This window comes from Lygodium microphyllum, chromosome 28 (assembly GCF_053477565.2).
Source record: "Lygodium microphyllum isolate KBCC chromosome 28, Lygodium_microphyllum_v1.1.10, whole genome shotgun sequence".
Lineage (NCBI taxonomy): Eukaryota > Viridiplantae > Streptophyta > Polypodiopsida > Schizaeales > Lygodiaceae > Lygodium > Lygodium microphyllum.
This window is the reverse complement of record NC_141162.1, coordinates 103,332,922-103,356,057: the sequence shown is the minus strand read 5'-3', so window position 1 is coordinate 103,356,057 and position 23,136 is coordinate 103,332,922. Positions and strand designations below refer to the sequence as shown.

General features: G+C 44.0%; 1 protein-coding gene across 4 annotated transcripts in view; it reads right to left on the bottom strand.

The window, feature by feature from the left end:
- The window catches only part of LOC148011823 (kinesin-like protein KLP1), a 95,695-nt gene that overhangs the window by 38,818 nt on the left and 33,741 nt on the right, over window positions 1-23,136 (bottom strand). For all 4 annotated transcript variants that reach the window (XM_087670598.1, XM_087670597.1, XM_087670599.1 and 1 more), the window contains exon 7: window positions 15,998-16,144. In XM_087670598.1, the coding sequence (XP_087526724.1) occupies window positions 15,998-16,144 (147 nt within the window). The remainder of the gene's footprint in view (window positions 1-15,997; window positions 16,145-23,136) is intronic.

Genomic DNA, 23,136 nt, shown 5'->3' with positions numbered 1-23,136 from the left:
CGGTCTGGACCATAACACAAAGGACCGCTATGGCTAAAGTCAGGCTGCTATGGGATGAGTCCCTAAAGGGAAAGAGGGGCCAAACGGAGCCGGGTACGAGCTCGCGGGTTGGTGACTCTCAGTATGGCACGGAGTCGGATTCGAACTCGTGTGGCCAATTTATTGGCAAGCTGACAGGGGCCATAGTCGGGTCAGGTGGTGACGAGTCAGAAACCGAAGATTCGGAAAAATATGCAGATAGTCCAGTGGACCCGGAATGGTGCTGGAGCGAAGGATATGAAGAAGAAGAAGAGAGGGCCATATGTTATGAAGAGTCAGGCCAATGTTACCTACAAGAGGGAACTTGTGAAGACTCCTGGTACCGGGAGGATAAACGAATGGACATCTATCAGGGTGATCCCTGTGAAGACTCCTGGTGCCGGGAGGATAAACGAACAGCTTGTGCTCACGATGATATCTTTGCAGTCTCCTTGAGCCGGGAGCCTAAACGAACGGCCACACATCAAATTGACCCAGAAGGGGCCTACGGGCCAGATGCAGATAGGCAATATGAAAAACTCGGGATGGCATGGACGAGTATAAACGAAACCATGTCCAATACTCATCCATTGAGCGTATCAGGAGCTAGAGTGCCTAGCTATATCGTGGATGGAGTGCTCATCGAAGAATATGAGGACGAACAGGTGACCTCCGGGTCAGATTCAGAGATAGAAGAGCGGGATGAAGAACTCGTGATGGCGTGGACGAGTATAAAGAAACCCAAGGCCATACACCCTGCAATGTGCATTCCAGAGGCCGTTGGGCCTAGTTTTATGATTGATGGAGTGTTGATAGAAGACGGTGCTGACACCAGTGAGACCAACGGGTCAGATCTAGAATCAGAAGACTCCTAGAGCCAGGAGGATAAATGAATGGCCACATTCCAAGATGATACCTATGAAGACTCCTTGTGCCGGGAGGATAAACGAATGGACGAGCAGCAGGGTGATACCTATGAAGACTCCTTATGCCAGGAGGATAAACGAATGGCCATGTTCAATGATGATCCTTGCGAAGACTCCTTGGTTCAAGAGGATAAAGAAAGAGACAAGGTTGTTACGCAGACGGTTGAAGACTCCTTGCCGTGGGAGAATAAAGAAACGGGCTTGTACAATGCATATGATGGTTATCTAGCAAGCTCCTGGTGCCGGGAAGATAAACTAAAGGCCACACATCCTGTGCCTCAATGCACCAGCAAAGAAGAAAGATCCGAAGGATGAAGAACTCCTTTCGCCAGGAGTATAAACGAAAGGCTGTGCTTCAAGCTGCTAGAAAAGCAATGGAAAACTCGCGTAGCCACGAGTATAAAGAACGCCCAACCCCCTTTCCATTCGCGCTTTATGCGTAAGGAGATGTACCACCTTCGCAAGACGGCGGTTTCCTCATCAACCTCGGGCATACAACGCCCCACCCTCTTCATGAGGAGGTGCGGCTTCCAAGTACACCTCGTGTAAGCTGAGGTATGCGGTCACTCTTGTGTGGTCAAATGCTGCCTCAAGCAAATGGAGAAATGCGTCCACTCCAGCGTGGGCAAATGCTTTCTCCCACTTGATGCGTGGATTGACAGATCAGGCCAATCAGGGCTACATTCCGCAGGGCGCCAACTATTGGATCCTCGCTTTCATGGCATGGCATGCTCCTAGTTGAGCACCCAGTCGTGCCGCTAGTCCACTGGCGTGGTCTGTGCACTCATACTGCCAGGACCCAACCGGGTTACCTCCACTCTGTGTTTGTAAGTTGGTCAGCAGGTGGATGGATTGAAGTGCTCATCAATAAAAGATTTCTTCCTAGTCTATATCCCAAGGGCCGCTCCACACTTGTAATCGAGTCTGTGGGTGGTTAACCTTATGTCAAGTCCGAAAGACCATGTTCCGCACTTGTATCGAGTCAGTGGGCATGGCACCTAGCGGGTAGACCCTGACCATCTTGATAGCGAGTTGGTAAAGACCCCCGAACTTTTGGTTAAGTCTAAGAGTCTAGCGGGATAGACACTGACCACCTTGATAGGGAGGTGTGTTAAGACCCCCGAATTTTGAGTACCTTTATTATTATCACCCCCTTTAACATCATCTGAGTTTTAACAACTCGATGAGGACATCGAGTTTTCTCGAGGGGGGGTATGTATGAGGGATGCGAGCTCCATGAGCCCTTACCTCACCAGCGGTGTCGCGTCGTGGTGGAGTGCAGGTTGATTATTGCGCCATCCCGTGCCCGCTACCCTTGTGCCTTACACATTCGCGCCTTGCAATATACTCGGGCCCTCAAGAAGGGCCCTACGTTTTTAGACCCTCACAGCTTGTTGTTTCCTTGTGCCATGTTACCATGATACCGTGTCGCGTTACCTAGCCCCGTTACGTGTTACCTTCCGCTGCACATCACGCATTACGCGTTACGCTTTGGCGTTCCGTGTCGGGGTGCGATACGCGTCCTCTACGCTGTGGAGACGCTGATTAGAGGGTGATCCCTCATGAGGCGGGCTTCACGGGGTGGGTCTTGCCTACCCCATGACGGCTCCACGGGAGTGTTGTCACAGCTTGTTGTTTCCTTGTGCCATGTTACCATGATACCGTGTCGCGTTACCTAGCCCCGTTATGTGTTACCTTCCGCTGCACATCACGCGTTACGCGTTACGCTTCGGCGTTCCGTGTCGGGGTGCGATACGCGTCCTCTACGCTGTGGAGAGAGAGAAAGAGAGAGAGCAAGCATGTGACCACTCCGAAAAGGATGGGGGCTGCAGCTTTGCTATATGTCAATTTGCATATGGCCACTTTGAGGCTATCCCTGTTGTAGAGTCTATGTATTCAATGTCATCCTTGGTCAGACATTGCCAAATTCTTCATAGAAAAGACCGGCATCTCTCATGGTAGCACGGTTATTCATGCTTCTTGGTGGCATGTGCTTAATTCTACGAGGCCTTTAAAGGTCTCCCAGTCTTTTCTCCTTTCTCATTTGATAGCTATCAGTTCGTTCATGGATTATGGAAATATATCCTCTATGCCCTCTTTGAGTTCAGATTGTTCCTGCCTATTGCATTTCCTTAGATGGACAGCCTTGTGGCATATATGGCGTACTCGCAATGCCTTTATTTTTGATTCAGCATTGGGCATCCATGGGCATGTGGCCCACGTGCATGGAATAGTGTTATTGCAAATCTCCTCTATGATGTCAAGGGACCTGGTTCTTCCAAATATTGCTGCTCCTTGGCTGGCAATTGTTTGCTCTACTCCAATTGTTCCTTCAGTGTGATCTATTAGTACTGTTCATGTAATAGTTTGTTCTACTTGTTTTGTGAGCCTGTAGGCCTCATATAAATATTAGTTACACAGACAATGAGAGAGACAGAGTATGCTAACCTGATGGTCTGATGCAATAGAAAGTAAGAGACACAAAGAGAATGTTGAACCGATGGTCTAATGTAAATATTCACTATCTAATTCAATTATCTTCACGAAAAAAAGAGAGCATGTCTAGGTTGATCTACACCATTAGCATGGGTGCAACCTCTCATGTTATGCTAAATGGTGGAGTCACTGAGCCTTTTTCCCTTGCATGCTCAGTCAAACATGGTTGTCTTCTCAGCCTACTCTTTTTTTCACTTGCTACTCATCCTATTCTATCCATGCTATCACATCTCGTGGATATGGGGTAGTCAGCTAGTCTATCTCTAGCTTTGCAACAGTAGTTTGTTGGTTAGGTACTAGCTGATGATACTTTTATGGTTCTGAAAGAAGATGCTTCTAATCCTCAAACAGCCTTGGATATATGGGAGTTATTTGGACGTGTGTCGGGGCTACGAATCAACGCTACCAAATCTTCCCTTATTGATTGCACAAGCTTCAACTTGCTAGATTTAGGGTGGTAGGGTATGCTTTCTAGTAGGGAGACATTGTAAGGCATCTTGGTTACCCCTTGGGGGTTGATGTGCAACCAAAAGCTTTGCTAAAATAGATATCATAGAAGTTGGAAACCAACTTTGTTTATTGGAAATATCAAGCTTGGTCATCCCATGTGCATCTGAAAGTAGCCCAAATTATTATGCTTTCCATGCTCACCTATTTCTTGACATTGCTACCTTGGAACAATGTTGTCTTGAAGGATCTCACCCGACACTGACTCTTTGATGCTATGAAAGAAGGATTCTATGCCAGCAGGTATATCCTAGATATCGTGGAGTCATGTTTTCACCCCAAAATCCATGGGAGGTGGGGTTATTTTGGATGTGGGGACCCATATGACATCCCTCCCTTGGTCCTTGTTTTAGGCATTGTGTATTGGTCAACAACCCTGGACTCTTATTGCCTATGCTTTCCTTGAGGATTGGGGCCTTTGGCATGGTAATACAAAGATTCATGGTTCATGGTGACATGTGCTTAATGCTGAGGCTCAATTTTCTACATCTACCTCAATTCTTCTTAACCATTTGGTATGTTCATGGAAAATGGTTCTTTCCAAGGTCGGATGGCATCCAATAGATGACAAACATGCAGCTAATTCATTTTGCAGATGGGAATTCTAGTAGTCTCTCCTCTTCTCTCTTGGGAAGGCAAACCCAAGAAGAGACCTAAGTTTAATCGTATGGCTCGTCTTGGATTGACCTCAGTGGCTAATGTCACTCTCTTGCCCTGAGGCACTCTGATGTCCTTTCGCACCATCAAACAAGTCTTTCGAGTACCTGGTGACTACAATGATCTTTGGAGTAGAGTCTCCAATCTATTGCAAGACCAGCAACCCTTTCCTATCCTAGATTTTGATTGCCCTTGGCAGGATTGGGACCTTGCAGGGCATTTGACCCTTCAGCCCTCTTCAATCAAATTTATCATTTCATGATCAAAGACCATGCATGGTTAACCACAGTTGACCAAGCAGCTAGACATCATAGATCATGGGGTGGTCAAAGACATCGAAAAAAAACGGGGAGGCACTAATCTCTAATAGCAAGCAATGATGACTTGAATTTGCCAAAGGTAAGGATGTTGGACATGGAGATGGGGTGGTGGCACTATGCTCTACGATGTGTGGCTGTGTGGTCTAGTGTGACTCCTCAAATTCATGGATAATATGGTGGCACTGCTCTAGTGGTAGCATCTGGTGAGCTAGCTCTAGAGCTAGCATTGAAAAAATCTATAAGAACATGTTGGTTTACTGACTCTACCTCTATCTTTGTCCTTCTCCTCAGAAGCTTCTCTTTCTATGCTTGGAGATCCAATAAGCACAATCCTAGGCATCTCTCGTCCTCATACTCCATCATCCTACAGAGAGGCCCAAAAACCCCCTAAAAATGGCAATGAAATCTCACTTTGAGCTCATACTATATAGTACATCAACAAATAAAGTGCTCTACATACTCAACCTCCTACTGACATAATTGTGTGCTAGTCTTTGGCACATCTCAAGGACCTTCAATGATTTTATTTTTGATTCGATCTCAAGCATTTGTGGTCATGTGGGGCATGTTCAAGGATTGCTATAATTGCAAATTACTTTCATGGTTTCAACTGGTTTGACACTTGGAGAAGTGGTTGCTTCATGGATGGATACATTCCCACCACCTTCATTGCACTTGCTTCGTGATCCCCTTCTTTGTTCTTGTAGCTTTGTACTTTTGTTGCCTTTGGGTGTTTGTTGCATGTCTTTGGTCATGGTAGGTTGACCAAATAGCCTAATGTAAAAAAAGAGAGAGATTGTAGTAGACAAAGAACATCTTCGTCCAACATTCAACTAAGCATGATAGCATCTGTGACAAGAGAGAGACAACAAATTCTTATCTATCTTAGTAAAAGGTGGAGGCAAAAAAAGGCTTGCTAGTCTCACTAGAGTTTTATCCCCCTCTTGGAGATGTTGCCACTATCAAAATCGCCATCAAAGTTACAATTTGAGAAGTCATTGAGGGTAGGTCAATCCTCAAGGGCAACCTCTTTCAAGTGGTTTCTAGAGTCCTATTTGTGATTCACTATACCTGATGTTTGCTTCACATTGGATATCAAGTTGGGTCTAGTAGTCTACCTACAATGCATAACTCACATGGCATTGATATGGAGTTTCTCGACCAACATGGATTATGCACAATATTTTGAATGTTCAATTGGGGATAGATTATGCTAAAACTTCTAGTCAAGGGTTGTTATGGTTCAATTGGATATTGAAAAAGCTTTTTATCATGTCAACTGGTCCTTTCTTTGACCCTCAAGGCCTTATATGGATTGTGGCCCTTGAGTGATTTCTCTTATTGATACAATCAACACTAAAGGAGTGGCACACATAGCACCTTTTTTTTTTTTGCCGAAGAAAGGGGCAGGAGGGGGGGGGAAGGGAAGAGGGGAGGAGTGTGATGCACCTGCACTCGTTACGCACTCAACACGGCACAGAAAGGTAACACGATATGTGAGCTCAAGGTATACTCTTGTATTATTCAATCCAAAAAGCGAGACAACATAGACACATCCCAGGACTACACCCTCATGACGCCGCACATAAGAGCGTTCACCACTGGGTATAGGGAATCACACGTAGTTTGGAAACAAGGCAGGGCTTTGAGTCACTACTACTCCCTATATAGGTGCTTCCGGTGATAACGGCATGGTATAGCTACAAAGCCCATACACTCACCCCCGCTTACTGGATTGCTATCCTTAGCAATCTAAGGATAGCGCTTTATTTGACTCATCCGAGGTCTTAACACAGCTTTTCCTATCAAGCTGGTCAATGTCTGCCGGTCTATGTGACCGCAGGGTCTTAACACAGTCTATACTATCAAACTGGCCAATGTCTGCCGCACTAGGACTTGGGGATCTTAACACATCATTTTCTAGCAAGCTAGTCAGTGTCTGCTCATCTAGACTGATTTTTGGGGGCTTTGTTGGATTTATTGATGTTGGGATCACCATGCGCGTCCACCCTCGACTCAATTACATTTGAGAAGTGGAGGCATATTAGGGTCTATGATTGAGAACCGCTTTGTTTGGTTTGGAGAGGCTCAAGGGTCATTGGAAGGAGAAGGGGGGGTTCTCCTCGAGCCAAAGGGCGAAGGCGTCTTTGCCGCGTTCGCAAGCCTCCGCTTCTGAGATCCAAGTGGCCTCCTTGAGTGGATGCCCGCGCCACTTGGTGAGGTATTCGGGGAATCCTCTTTCTTCCCGGCATCGGAGGAATGCTTCTACTTCGAAGGGACCGTTGGAATGGAGCATTGGTACACGCCGTCCCCATTGGTTGTCGGGATAGAACCTGCGCAGAAGACGAGCATGAAAAGCATTATGAACACAAACATTGTCTGGCAAATCAAGTTTGTAGGTGACTTCGTTCAGCACTTGAGTGATTCGGTAGGGTCCATAGTAGCAGTGATTGAACTTAGGAGTCATATTCTTAGTAAGTGACATATTCTTAGAGCTGACTAGGACCATGTCTCCTTTGGTGAATAGTACGGCCTTCCTCTTTTTGTTCGCTTGCTCAGTCATGGTGATTTTGCTTTGTTCTAGGTTCTGCTTGGCCGCTGCATTTTGATCTCTCCATTTCTTGAGGAACTCCTTTGCATCTTGATCTTCCGCTTTGGGCGCTCCGGATGCTAAGGCCAGCGGGGTAATGACTTCTTTGCATGTGGCTAATTCAAAGGGGGTGTACCCTATTGCCGAGTGGATGAAGCTGTTGTAGTGGAATTCCAAGACATCAAGATACAAGGCCCAATCTTTCTGGTCCACGCGGCCATAGCTTCGGAGATAGTCTCCGATGCCCTGGTTGACTCATTCTGTCTGTCCATCTATCTCTGGATGGAAGGATGAGGAGAATCTCAATTGTGTTTCCAAGGTCTTAAAGAGTTCCTTGCACATATCGCTCATGAATCTTCCATCTCTATCTGATACTATTGCCAGTGGTAAGCCATGGAGTTTGAATACATATGTGAAGAAGAGGCGTGCTACCTCCTTGGCATTCAGTGGTGGCTTGGCCGGGATGAAGTGGGCCTACTTGGAGAAATAGTCCGCCACTACAAAGATGATTGTGTACCCATGAGACTCGGGTAGTTCAACAATGAAATCCATGATGATGACATCCCATGGCCGGTTGGGTACAGGTAATGGCTATAGTAATCCTGTTGGTTTTGAACGTGGTGCTTTGACCAGTTGGCAAGTGGGGTAGGTTTGGATGTAGTCGATGACTTCTTCCTTCATATTGGGCCAAAAGAACTGCTTCCTAAGGGCTTCCAAGGTTTTGCGTTGCCCTTTGTGTCCTCCAAGTTTGCCATCATGTATCTCATGCAAGGTGAGCTTCTTCAACTCCAAATTATTGGCGATATACAATCTCTTGCCTAAAAATAGGATACCCTCCTCAAGGGTGTACATTCCATGTGGGGTCTTCTCTACTTCCACATCTCTGATTATTTTGTGCATCTCTTGGTCTTTCTCTAAGGCCTCCTTGACTAATTCTATGAAGTTGCTACTGACCACGCTGACAGCTTTCAGGTCAGCTTTCTGGCTCAAGGCATCTGTTATTTTGTTAGTGGAGCCGGGCTTGTGTTTAATCTCCAGGTCGAATTCTGCTAAGAAGTCTAGCCAGCAAGCTTGCTTTGCCGATAACTTGGGTTGTGATTGGAAGTACTTGAGGGAGATATTGTCGATGAAGACTATTGTGTGCTTGTCTTGAACATAGTGCTTCCATTTCTTGAGGCAGTGGGGATGACTGCCAACATTTCATTCTCATGTGTACTCCACCTTGTTTTAGAATCGATAAATTTCTTGGATTCATAAGCTATGGAGTGACCTTCTTGCACCAGTACACCTCCTATGCCATAATCGGATGCATCTGTAGAGATTTCAAAGGGCTTGGTGAAATTTGGCACCTTTAAGACGGGAGTTTGGCTCATGCATTTCTTCATCTACTCAAAAGCTTCTTGTTGCGCATTTCCCCATGTAAAAGAGTGATCTTCTTTGGTGAGGTGGGAGAGGGGGGCTGTGATGAGGCTGTAATCTTTGATGAACCTTCGGCAAAATACTATGAAGCCAAGGAACTCCCGCACTTCTCTTATAGGTTTTAGTACAGGCCATCTTTGGATAGCTTCCACTTTCTTAGGATCCACTTTGATTCCAGTTGCTCCTACAATAAAGCCTAAGAATTCCAACTCTTTCACTACAAATTCACATTTTTCAGGCTTGGCATATAACTGATGCTGCCGCAGTTTCTCAAAACCCGGTGTAAATGTTGCTTGTGCTCCTCTAATGTTTTGCTATAGACTAGGAGGTCATCGATGTAGATAATGACAAAGACATCTATCTCCGGCCTGAAGACTCCATCCATGAGGCCGCAAAATGTGCCTAGCCCATTGCTTAGGCCGAATCCTAATACTAACCACTCAAAACTACCATAGCAGGTGCGAAAGGCTGTTTTAGGAATATCCTCTTCTGCTATGCGAATCTGATGGTACCCTGATCTAAGGTCTATGCGGCTAAAGTACTTGGCCCCGTGCAATCTATCTAAGAGGTCTTCCACTAGGGGCATTGGGTATTTGTTTTTTATGGTGATTTTGTTAAGGGCCCTATAATCTACACAGAGTCTAAGTCCCCCATCCTTCTTCTTGACAAATAACACTGGGGCACCAAAGGGGGATTTACTAGGGCGGATGAACCCTTGTTCTTCTAGTTCATGTAGTTGCTTCTTCAATTCCATGAGCTCGGTGTGGTTCATGCGGTAGGGTATTGGGGCTGGTGGAGCAAACCCTGGAATCAATTCCATCTTATGATCCACATCCCGTCTGGGTGGTAGACCCTTGGGTAGCTCTGCTGGCATTACATCTTTGAATTCTTCAAGTATCTCTATCACTTCTGTGTTATTGCTTTGGTGTTTGGGCTTTTTGCCATCTTCTTCTTCAATTGGTCGGATCATACATAAGTAGACCATATCTCCTTGTTTGACTGATTTTTCTACCTGCTTGGCACTACACGTCGTGATGCATGGCCTGATAACAGTCCCTTGGACCGGTGTTGTCTGGGTTTGGCCTCTTGGTTGGGTTGCATTTGGCTTCACTGTTTGACATGACACTCCTCGCTTGTTCTCCTTCATTTGCACTTTGATTGGGGTCTTGCCAAGCAATTGCATTCTTTCACAGGGTACTCTAACGCCTTCTCCTTGCATGTCTAGCATCATTTCATTTACACCTTTCCCGAACATCACAATGACATATTTGTCATAGAATTCCAAGCCTAGGATCACTTCAAAATCATCCATGGGGATTACTAAGAAGTTGAGTTTTTGCTTTCCACTTTCCAGCTTCTACTTGGACTGCAAAGACTTGTTTCACTTCCTTGGCTTCTCCTTGTGCGAATGTTACTGTTAATCCTTCTAGGGCCTTAGATAGTTTCAATCCATGTTTTGCTGCGCACTCTGGGGTAATGAAGTTTTGCGTGGCCCCTTTGTCCACCATGATGGGTTGGTTTCCTTCGCTCACTTGGCCTTTGATGTATAGGTGGTGGACTGTTGCTACTCTGGCCGCCATGCATTGGGGTCAGGCGCTGACCGTCCCTACCCTTGGGTGTTCCATGCTTTCATCACTTCCGCTTGGGATTTCTTAAATACGCGGGGGTTGCGGTTCTTCTCCTCCATATGCGCTAGTCACATTCACCCTCGACCTGCTTGATGAGGCTGTATCTTCTACGGGGCATCTATTTTGGTAGTGTGGGCCCCCGCATTTGAAGCATCTGATCCCAATGGAAGGGCCTGGGGGTCTCCACCATGATGTATTTGATCCCGCGGGTCCGTATGATGTACTACGGGTTGGCCTGTAATGGTTGTTTCCCCATCTTCCTGCTGCTCCTCTTGGTATGCGGTTTGCGACACGGCCGTTGTGGTGGTGGGGGTTTGGCTCCTTGTATCTATGAATGGCTCTCTAGGGGCATTGGACCTTTGGTTCCATGAGTTGATGTTGTTGAAGTTGGTGTTGAACCTGCTTTGGTTCCCCTGGGCCGTTCTTCTGCCTTCTAGGTCCACTAATCTTTTGACCATTCTCATGGCTTCTGCTAAGCTCGTTGGCTCATGTCTCTCCACATCTCTTCTAGCCCATTCTTGCATCCCAAACAAAAATCCATGTAATTTGGTGTCTGTATCCATGTTTGGTAGCTGCAGCATAATCTGCCTATATTTGTTGACGTATTCTTTCATCTTCCCTTGTGTTTGTTTGAGGTTCCTCCATTCGTCTCTCACTTTGAATTTCTCCATCTTTGGAATGTAGTATTTCAGTTCTTCGTGGAGTTCTTCCCATGAAAAGATGGTGTGGCCCTGCTCTTGCTCCAGCAGGTACCAACAGGCAGCGTCCTCCTCCAAGTAAATGGCTGCCACTTCTACCTTCTTGTCTTCGGTTATTCGGGAATACTTCAAGTACCTATCCACCTCTACGATCCATTTCTTCAGGACCAGTCCCCCATCTCTCTCTCCTTTGTACTTGGCTAGTTGGGACATCTTGAATTTTCCATAGTCATCTTCTGAACTGCCACATCTTCCTCTTCTCTTCGATTGTGCTTCTTCTCCTCCTTCTTGTCTTTCTTCTTGCTTCCTGCTTCTACTATCTTCTCCTTCTCTTTCCTTGTATCTTGCACCCTCCTAGATGTCTCCTCTCTACCCATCCTATCCATCTCCTCTTGCATTTTGTGTCTTTTCTCCTCTTCTTGTTGTTGTAACACCCATTCTCTATAGCCTTGCTCCACTTCTAGTTTTCTCTTCCTTTCCTCTTCCTCTTCATTCATATGCATGTTCCTCCATATTGACTCCAGCATGCCTGACATGCCCTCTAATTGCTTTTCCAGTCCGGCTACCTTCTCCTCTTGGGCCACTCTCCATTCTTGCCCTCTACTCTTCTTCCTCTCCTCCATTGTTGGGAGGGTAACATTCTCCCTTTCGTCCTCCATGTGATTGGTGGTGTTGTCGATGCGGAGAAGCTACGATGTGGTCGGTGGTGTGGCGGCGCGGGGAAGCCGCATCTCTCCTATGGTGGAAGTGGTCGTGCCATGGAAAAGCCGCGTCACGTCTTCAGACGGTGGGTGGTGTTGGGGTCAGGACGTCATGCAGGGGGCCGACGCGATGGGGCATCGCGACAAGGGGCGACATGACGCGGGGCGTCGCGACATGGGACATTACGCTGTGGATCGTTACGACTTCATTCTCTTTGGGGCACTACATCTTCTCTCCTGCTTCCATAAGCACTCGTTCACTCCGAGCAAGAGTTGCTCTGATACCAAGTCTGATGCACCTACACTCGTTACGCACTCAACACAACACAAAAAGGTAACACGATATGTGAGCTCAAGGTATACTCTTGCATTATTCCATCCAAAAAGCGGGACAACATAGACACATCGCAGGACTACACCCTCATGACATCGCACATAAGAGGGTTCACCACTAGGTATAGGGAATCACATGTAGTGTGGAAACAAAGCAGGGCTTTGAGTCACTACTACTCCCTATATAGGTGCTTCCGGTGATAACGGCATGGTATAGCTACAAAGCCCATCGCACCACGGACCATCTCAACATGTCATCCCAACATAACATGGCACCTCGACACCACATGGCACCTCAACACGACACGGCACAATAACGCAACATGGCACAGCGCAACTCAACAATCCACCGTAGTATCTCCCCCCGTCGGGCAAGGAGTTTTCCCAAGGCACTTGAACTTTTCTAGTGCTTATGCAAGGGCGCACCCTTGAAACCCTTCACTTCGGGCCAACACCCCCACTCACCTCTCGCCCCACAAAAAGTTTACCCAATCCCCTTGGGGGGTTAGTTGGCTATACTAAGGAGATTTCTCTCACTCGATCCCTTCATTTAGAATACTCCCTTGCATAGTTCCCAAAAGTTTTGAAAATGGAGAAACAAAACATATTTTGGAGTTGCAAAATGAAGTTTCGACCTCAATCCAAAACAACAAAATGGGAAAACAAAAACCAAAAGAAAATAAATATAAATCATGTGAATATAAATATATATATATATATAAAGATAAATGTGTATGAGAGTAAGTGAGTGTAGTTTTAGTATATTGTACAAGCTACTACTTTAGTCTTTACATCATTAGATCTTACATTGTCAATCATACCCATTACACTCGCTATTTCATAGCTACTGATTGCTAGAAAACTGTAGGAGTAAAGTAGAATTTGAAGGCTATAAATGAAAGGTGAAACTAAAACACATTGCTTGTTGGCCAAAAACAGAAACATGGGTGGGTAAAGTTCAAGCCCCCTCCCCCCACCATGGCCCCAGCAGCCCCCAAGAAACAAAACAAGTGTATATCTAATATTTGTACTTATTTATCTATTTATTTTCTTTAAATTTTTGGCAATCCCGAAATGCATTTCAATTCCAGTCATTTCAGCATTTGCATTTTGGGGGGTCCAAAATGCCTTTTCAGGCTACTATGTTCCCTCAGTCCTTTGTTGTCTCCATTGTTGACTCATCCAATACTCTCCCCACTAGATAAGTTACCAACTAATTTTAAAGTTGCTGGTCTAGGTATTTCTGATAGGGCTAAGCTTCTGGGACATTCTCTTGCAAATTATTCATGGATAGAGCAATGGCCGTTTGAAGACTATTTGGTCAGTTGAACACAAAGAAGCATACATGCTTTGGGCTGACAAGGTGGGATTGTTTCTCAAGGAGAGATAGCTAGACACTTGGGATATATCATTGGGATGGATGTGGCCCCTCATAGCATTGCTCAATTGGATATCTTCCAACATTCATGACAAGTTTGTGTTGGAAATTGGAGGGCTGGCCTCTATGTGTACACCTCAATGTTGTACAAACAGTGATGATAAGCATGATCTCCTCTTTCTTGCCTTTGTTTCCTTGGACACTTTAGTCATTGCAAGATTTGGTGCAGCCCATCCATTTTATGCTATGGAAAAATCAGGGAAATTGTTTTGGGACACACCAAAGCATGTGGCTTGTGCTACCTTATTGGGATGCCAAGATTCATATGACAGCATTGGAAATGGCCCAGTTAATATCCTTATATGACCAGCAGCATCCTTGGGTAGACATTGCTATGGCTTTAATTGAGAAAGTTGGCATCTCAGATGGTTGCACTAGAATCCAAGCCTCTTGGTGGCATGTCCTCAATTCGACTCAAAATCAAAACACCATAGTCTTTTTTCCTTTCACACTTGATTGCCTCCTGGAAGGATGTTCAGCTGGATTAGCTCTCTATTACAGCCCCAAAACTCAACTATTACCAAAGTTTCATCAAATGGTGCATGTTCCTAGAGAGTGTATGTGACCCATAAGCCAAACCCTAATTTGGGAGGATCCACACTTCTAAAGAGGATCTCTACAATGAATGGTGTTTCAACAGTTTGACATTTCCACAGGCTTGTAGAAGATGGGAATTTTGGGCAACAATTCCAAGTTTGATGTTTGATTCAGCTTCACTGAAACAATTCTTAGTGATTCCAAACGGTACCCTCTGCAAATGAGCATGGTGTTCTTCCCAGGGTGCATTTGCCTAACAGGCCAGCTGCTAATGGTTACTGACTGATTATTCTTAAACCTTGGATATGCTGATAAGATTTGGAATATGGGTAAGATGGCAGAGTTGTATGGGAAAAACCTTGAAATGTCATGGGGATATTAATTGCCTCTCAAGCAGAGTAGGAATGCAACATAGGACTGGTCCCTGTTGTGAACAAGTACCCAACAGGAGTGTCTACTGATCGCCCCATCACAGCAATGGCTTTGAACACATCCTAATACTATGGATTTTCATGAAGACCATACACATTTTTACTGCTCATATATCCAGGAGTTTCTGTTCATGGTTATTTCTAACCATTTGGCAGATATGACGCATCACTGCAGACCTTCTACTATTTTCTGCATGGTCCAGAATGTGGGCTTTTTATCGCAACCATAGAATTTTTGCATTGGCTTTAAGCATATCCTAACCCTGTGGGTTTTCATGAAGACCATATCCATTATTACTGCTCCTATTTCCAGGAGTTGCTTTTCACAGGTATTTCTAACCATTTGGCAGATACAAAGCATCGCAGGCAGAACTTTCATTATTTTTTGCACAGTCCAGATATCGGGCTTTCTAGCACAATCATAGAATTTGTCTTATCATTCTTCTTTTTACATCTTTTTTTCAAAAGACTCCATTTGAGGGATCTCTTTATTGGACAACAAAATAACATGGAGAGACTAGTTTTAGGAAAAGAAAGGATCAACGGTGGTTTCCTAATACAGGATTGCAAGGGCACTTGAAGGCTCTTCGAGGACCACTGTGCACCATTCCTGCTACCTCTCATGAAACAGGGCATGCATTGCCACCTCCCTATACCATGTCCCCATAGAGCGCCCCTTCCTCACCCATCTGAACTGTGTCCCCTCCACTTCTTCATGTAAGAACAATGAGTAATGCCATTGATAAGATGCATAATGAAAGAGCACAAATACGCAATGCATTGCTCATACGTTTTTCATGTGAGGCATCTGCATGCTCCACCCTTCCCTTATATGTCCAGCAAGACCTTACCCAAGGGCTTCTCCCTTGCAACCCCACCAGCTGGTCATCCAACAGCATCATATGCATTCAATACCATTGTTATCCTCGTCCAATACCATTCAACTCATTCTGAAATCAGGCGAACCACTTAAAGATATGCCATCGCAATACCATTGTGCTCATTCAATACTTTCATACTTGTCATCCAATACCATTGTGCTCATTCTGGAATCAGAAGAGCCACTGAATGTAGTACTTTTCCTTTGTAGGTGTATATTTGAGTTTCCAGTTGCTTCTTATGAGCATGAAGCAAAATTAGTACATACAACAAGAGAATGATGACAAAAATAACAACAATTTTGTCTTTTTGAAGACTCGCCATTTTATCTAGAAATTTGCACAAACAACAAATACTAAATTTTCCATTACACCCTAGAAGAAAATAGTAATGACACAAGCAACTTATTGAGAACTTACAGTTTCATCCAAAAATTCATGCTCTTGCAGTACACAAACAATCAGAATTGTTTTGCTGTTACCCCCAAGGGCATCTTTAAGCAGCATAGTTAGCCGGCTTTGACGGAAAGAAATGTGTCCTTGCCCTTTACGAAGTTCTGAAACAGCCTGGCCAAATGGCTTACAATGTCAAACAATTCTTCCATGACATGAAACAAAGACCAACAATGCAAACATCTATACCAATACAAAATAAACTCATAGTCCCAAAACTGTGCGTGATCCCATGAGATTGCCCAGATCTAGCATGCTACATGGTGAGGCCGATCTGATGTGCAGCGGTGAGTAAAAGCATTCTGTGGAGCTATTTTTTATTCTTCCATGATTATTCCTATGCATGAATATAGAGTTCCCTTGTGCAATCCCTCTAAGACCTGCAACAAGTGAAGTTGCTTCTGACCTGCAGGATCCACATCCTAGAAAAACATGTAAAATAGGAAAGGCTGAATGGCCTATATTGAAAACTCAGCTGAGATTTTCCATAGAGTTTCAGGCATGATTACTTTTGGATCTACGCTATGGCTAGTTGATGACACATAAACAACATATAAACATGGCACGATCCCTTTATACCAAAGATGCTCAAACCACTGTAAAACACAAGAGATCCCCAGGGTTTCTTGACAATGAGCAGATTGGCAAATGTTTTGTTCATCAAATAACAAGAATTTAGAATATGGGGGAAAGAAAGAAAACTCCGGTTTTCAATGTTTTAGGGAATTCTTGTGGCTAAGTTTTCCAACAAGTTGTACATATGGGCTATTTTTCAAGTATCTAAGCCAAAAATTTAGCTCAGATGCCACCAAAACCTCAAAAAGTAGCACTTCAGTAAAGATTCGTCCCTCATTTCATTTCCCTTTACTAACATAACAAATGTACATATAAATAATCACAAAGCAACAGCCCCATAAATGCAACATACTGCACATAAAACATAACGTCAATACATTTAAAAAAGTAGTAGCCACACACTCAATTAGGTATCAAGTAAAATTAGCAGTATATCTAGAATGTTGCCATGTATATAACCATGCTCGTCCAAACCTCATCCGCTGAAACTTATTTCACTATGCTTATCCAAACCTCAGCTGCTGAAACTTATTTCAGTAGGCACATGAGAGGCTGGAGTTGTTCGGCATATTTTCAGTGTGGCCTAACATAAAGTCATGTAATAGGGACAGATTGATGGGCAGCCTACAGCAGTTGAGTAGGCAGAGACTGACCAGCTGATTGACCAATTTACAGGTGGCTGACCAGCCTGTAGCCCGCAGTCCAATGGGCAAAGAGCTGATGTGTGACAGTAGAAGATTCATAAGAGCTAGTCGATACATGTTTAAGAGAACTTCTCTTTTAGCAATAAAAAAAGTGGCTGATTATATTATTCACAAGCATAACATAAGCTCATCAGCATGGCTGAGCAGATAAAGGGGATACTTTCAAAGTCTCTCAAGCTACATCAGATCCATACAATGCATCCTGAGGCAGTCTAAAGGAAATGGAAAAGAAGCCACTGCGTAGATCCAACAGCAGGTGTGATAATAGAGAGTAAGGCATTGGTCTTCTCTTTTTTTTGGTAAAGGGTAATTGTACTAATTACCAAAACATAATCTCAAAAGGACAGCATCACCAAGAGTATAAAGATACAGTACAGCCAAAAGTACAAAGGGTCTATATGACCAATAGAGGAGCCAAAGAAACTGCAGTGTACCAAGAGAGCAAATCTCGTATCTGCCAACTCAATCGTGTCAAGTTGCCAATGAAGAAGGCCTCTCAAGCAGACTATATAACTCTGCACTCTTGAAGAAGAGTCAAAAACTAATGCATCCCACATAGTCCATATGTGCCAAGAACCCCTAGAAGTATAAAAAATGAAAGAGAAAATATATCAGGCTGCATAGGATCTGAGAACTTGGGATGTCCAAAGACCTAGTCCTTTGGAAGCATTGATAGCCCTACCACCCGAGACCAAATGGCAAACAGCAGCGACCAAACTTTCCTTGCCTTTGGACAAGAAAGGAATCGATGATGAGTTCTCACAAACATCGTAGAAAAGAAATAGCAGCCATTGGAAATATGCATTCAGAGAGTGCAAAGTCTAGAGGAAGAGCACCAATCAACATTTGCCAAATGAAGACCTTGTATTTGAATGGCATTTTTTTGAGCCAACCTATCATTACCACAAATTTCCACCAAGTTTTACCTTTATCTAGACTCCAAGTGTCATTGCCCATTTGAACAAGCTAATCCTTATCTTGTATAAGCAAGTGGTATATGTGATTTACTAAAACACGGCCCAAACGCAGCCGACTATTAATCATCCAAACTTGCCAAAGGGTATCTTGATCCAAAGGTGGAAAAGGCTACATGGCACGTAAGGAGGTCGCAATAGAGTCCCATAAATGATGATAGCCTCTAGGAACACAAGAAGCATTGAACTAATCCTAAATACATGACAGCAACGCTTGCAGGTAGAAGAGCATCAACAACAGTCATGAATCCCAAGCACACCATTCTATTCAACAACGGCCTTTGTTGTTTCCCTTCTTTTCATTACAGAGAAAAGTATAAATTCCATTAACAAACCTCGGAGAAAAGTATCCCAAGGCAAAAAACCAAGTACAAAGCAGCTTTGTAAGGGACTTCCATATCCAGAATTGTATGACAAGGGGAAGTCTATTACAAAGCTTGAGTGAATAGCCAGTCAGGAGGTGTATAATGCCAGACCATGTGGGTCTAGAAGAGGATAATGTCAAAGTGAAGCAATGCGGAATCGAATGACCAAGACAAAGGGTGAACAAAGAAAGAAAGAGACAGTGAAACGCAGAAAATCTGCAATGAAGAATATTGTATAGGAATGCAAAAATATACACAGGTGCAGAGTGAATATCTGAGTATGTCTCCACCTTGAAGATCTCAATCTTGTCAGCCCCGAGAGCAGTCTCCACAGTCTGCAACCTGAAATCTGTGAAAACCAACTGATCAAGACTACTGAAACCAGGGCCTACAAATAGGCCAGGAAAAACACAAAAAATAATGCAGGTCTGGTGCACTAAATGTAGCTGACTGCTGTCCCTCCTATCCGGGGAATGATTAGCTAACCAATTCTAACACCCCTTCTCAGATCTTGGAAATGGCAAAAGGCTAAGGATCTAGAGTGTTGTCGAAGTAAAGCCTAGGAAAGCGCCTTAGTAAACAAATCTGCAAGATTGTCCTCTATCTGGCAATAGACCGCGGAAATGGTCTCATCCACAATCTTCTCCCGAATTAAATGGTATTGGATCTCAATATGCTTCGTCCAAGCATGTAACATAGCATTCCTAGCCAAGGCAATGCAACTCTCATTGTCGCACTGTAGAACGGTAACACCTATCTGCGGGCAACCAAGCTCCTCCAAAAGCCTGCGAAGCCACACCGTCTCACAAGTGGTAGAAGACGTTGCCCGATACTCCGCCTCAGTTGAAGAGAGGACAACACTAGGTTGCTTCTTGCTACTACATGAAACAGCACCAGCATATAAGGCAAAACAATAACTTGTCGTGGACCTCCGATGATCCACATCACCAGCCCAATCTGAATCACTCCAACTTGTAAGTACCAAGTCTGTAGTACCTATACCAACAAGATAATAGATCCCAAGATCAAGAGTCCCCCATAGGAACCGCAAAATCCTCTGACCAGCCTGCCAATGCACCATCTTGGGTTCACTCATGAACCCGGCCAGCACACCTACAGCCTAACAGAAGTCAACACAAGTATTAAGAAGCTAGATCAAGGAACCAACGACCTGCCTATATCAGGTAGCATTCACCAAAGGAGAATCGAAATCAGTTGTAGCCTTGAAATTCAAGTCCGTAGGATTTGTAAGAGACTTGCATCCCTCCATCTCACACGTAGTCAAGAGCTCCTATACATACCGCTATTGGGAAATAAAGATCCCCCTCAAAGTCCGATAGATCTCATGACCTAGAAAGAAGTGAAGAAGTCCCATATCCGTCATCTCAAACTTCTCATGAGTCCATGATTTGCAATCAATCAAGCAATGTTCCACACAAAAAATATGAATGCATTGAAAGTTTTGTGCCTAGCCTAACTACATGTGCTCGTGCGTCATGCAAATGCAAACATAAAAGATACACACAATGGAAAATAAACTTAAAATGACACTGACTTAAGAGTTCAAAAGCTTCTCATGACCTAAGTCTGATAGATCTCATGACCTAGAAAGAAGTGAAGAACGTTACAACCAGTTGGATGCACTTAAACAAAGAGCCCTAAACTCGGAGAAAGTGGAGTTATTCTTGCAGGTGGCTAATCCTGCACTTCAAGACGAATTGGGAGAGCTTCTTGAAGACCGTACGTAGCCTATGGGATTGAAGACGGATTAGCAAGATGCTGTTGATACGGTTTCCACATTGACAAAGAGGCGAAGATGGAAGGCTCGCTTACAAAACGGTATGCAAACACCTTTAACGATGTCTTCTCCTACTGCTCCTTCCACTTCTTCTCCTACCCCTCATCCCATGTCTATGCCTACTTCTATACCTATGCCTATGCCTATGCCTATGCCTATGCCGATTCCTACAGCAATTGTCAGGCCATCTGCCAAACCAACTACCGAAGACATGGTGGAAGAAATTTCAAAGAACTTGAAGGATCTTCAGATAAAGATGGCCAGAAGAGATCAACAACCACTTAACCCAGCTCCAACTTCTGTCCCATCCTCTTCTACTCCTATGAATTCTTCCTGAAATGATCGTGTTCGCCATTGCATATGGTGCGATAGTCCAAACCATGAGCACAAGGACTCTCAAGACTTCGAAGAGGCGAAAAGACTAAAGTTGGTGGTGTGGAAGGATAGGATGATATGTTTCAGAGACACAGAGCAACCAATCAAAACAAATTTCGGCAAAGGAGGTATGAAGAAATTATTGGAGGAAACTCTCTTACGTTCTTCTTATGTGAAGTAAGAGATGGCAAGAGAAGCTGCTGCCTATGGTCTTCAATTGGAGCAGTTACCGAAAGATAAGTCTCCTTTATGGTCCTATGCATTGCACGCAGAAAAGAAAGGTAAAGCTTCATCATCTAAATTTCATTCATAGGAGATGCAATTAGAAAAAGAACCGGATGGAATGATCGCGTAGATGTGTTCTCTATCTATGCTTACATTGCAAAATCTCAAGGGTTTAAAGCACTTGTTGAAGAAAAGCGCAAAAGAGATAATGATCAACCTGAAGGATCAAAGAAGACAACTAGGAGGAGTGAGCCACTTCTTCAACCTTGTTCTTCAGGACCGGAGCAGAGTATGGCTAACGTGCAAAAGCCAAAAGTGCAAGAAGACCAAAAGGCCCCAAAGTTGAAGGATTCGAAGCCGAAGAAGCAACCTGGATTCAAGCTACTATCCAACATCGAGACATCCACAAACTTGAAAAAGCTACTTGAGGATCGAATTCTTAATTGCAAAATTGAATTTACACTTGGACAAGTTTTGGGGATTGCCAAGAGAGGGTTCCATGATGTTATCATTGACATCATAAAAAGAAAGCGCCAAATTATTGAAGAGAAAATGCTGGATATGATCCATCGAGAGGCTTTAGTTGTTGCCAAGGCTATTCTCTATGGATTACAAATTGAGGAGATTGATTCTGAAGAAGAGACCTTTGAGGAGCCTACAGATGGAGCTCTATGCATGTAGTCCAAGAAGTCTCTTCATCCTTTACTTCAGCCCATACGGTATGATGAGAGCGAAGATGCGCCTAGATTGGTGCCTCGTAGCCATTTTTTTCGAAGTCACTAGGCTCGTGCGACTATGGAAACTATCGTCAAGCTTGGTGAGACCGAGACTCCTTGTGTTGCTCTTTTGGATCATGGATCCGAGATTAATGTAATTATGCAAGGTTTATATGATACTAGTAGATGGCCAGTTGATATTGATCATGGTTGGCGCATGCGTGCGGCCAACAACACTGCAAGAGATTTATATGCTGCTTGTCCAAATCTAAAGATTTCTATTGGAGATGTGGGTGAGTCTTATCGTTTCTTTGTACAAAACTCTTGTTCTTATCCTATTATTTTGGGGCAGTCATTTATTGCTAAGTCTCGGATGGAGACTAAGGTTCTGGATAATGGATCTGGCTATGCACGGATCCGAAGCAAGGATGGGAAGAGAGTTGTTCAGTTGATGACTGTTTGTATTAATCATCAAAGAAATAAGGATTCTTTGAGGGATTCCCCTCTTCCAACAGGAGAGCTGGATTTTTGCTAGGTACCACTGTCTTGCGAGACAATGGTGGTATGAGTCAAGGAAAGCTCTCTCCTCGTGGCGGCGGCAGTTTTCCCTCATGTGTTTATGGTGTATCCAATAAAATTAGTTTGTGTTTTCAGCAAATTTTTTATATGCCTAGAGCTGCTAGGCAGCATGTAAAAAGAAAAGAAAAAGAATTAATGATTGTAGGTGTTTTACAGGAAGAAGACCGGATAGATGGTCTCTATGATGGCCTTTCATGCTCAGATACCATGGAACAACTTTTGGTTTTGCTAAATGCTAACAATCAAGAGATGTCATATGTCTTACAAGTTCATTCTCTGGCGATGTATTGTGAGATTGTTGATTTCATGCTTCAAAAGAATTTGGGTGTTGAGGATTCTCAGCAAAAAGAATTCCTTGCTGACATATTTCAGCAAAAAGATTTGGGTGTTGCTGTTTATACACAACAAAATTTGTGTTTACCGAGGTATTTTCATCGAGGAATGAAATCTGCAGGTTGTAGCAATGAAGCCAAAGTTCAAACAAAATATAAGACAGTTGACAAGAAGGTTCAACCAGTTGCAGGACTGCTACCTTTGGACAGTGATGAGATGATTAGGAGAGCTGCTATGCAACCTCCTTTGCGAGATCTTGCAGGTATTGGACATAAGTTTTCAGCTGAGACATTGAAAGAGATGAAGATTGGAACCGAAGATTTTCTAATTCCATAAGAGGTAAGATGTTTTGAAGAGATGTTATGCAGACATGAAAAAGTTTTTGCTTTCTTTCCACATGAGATTGGATGTGTTGATCCTAGGGTTATGACACCAATGGTTATTTTTTTACCATTCCGCAT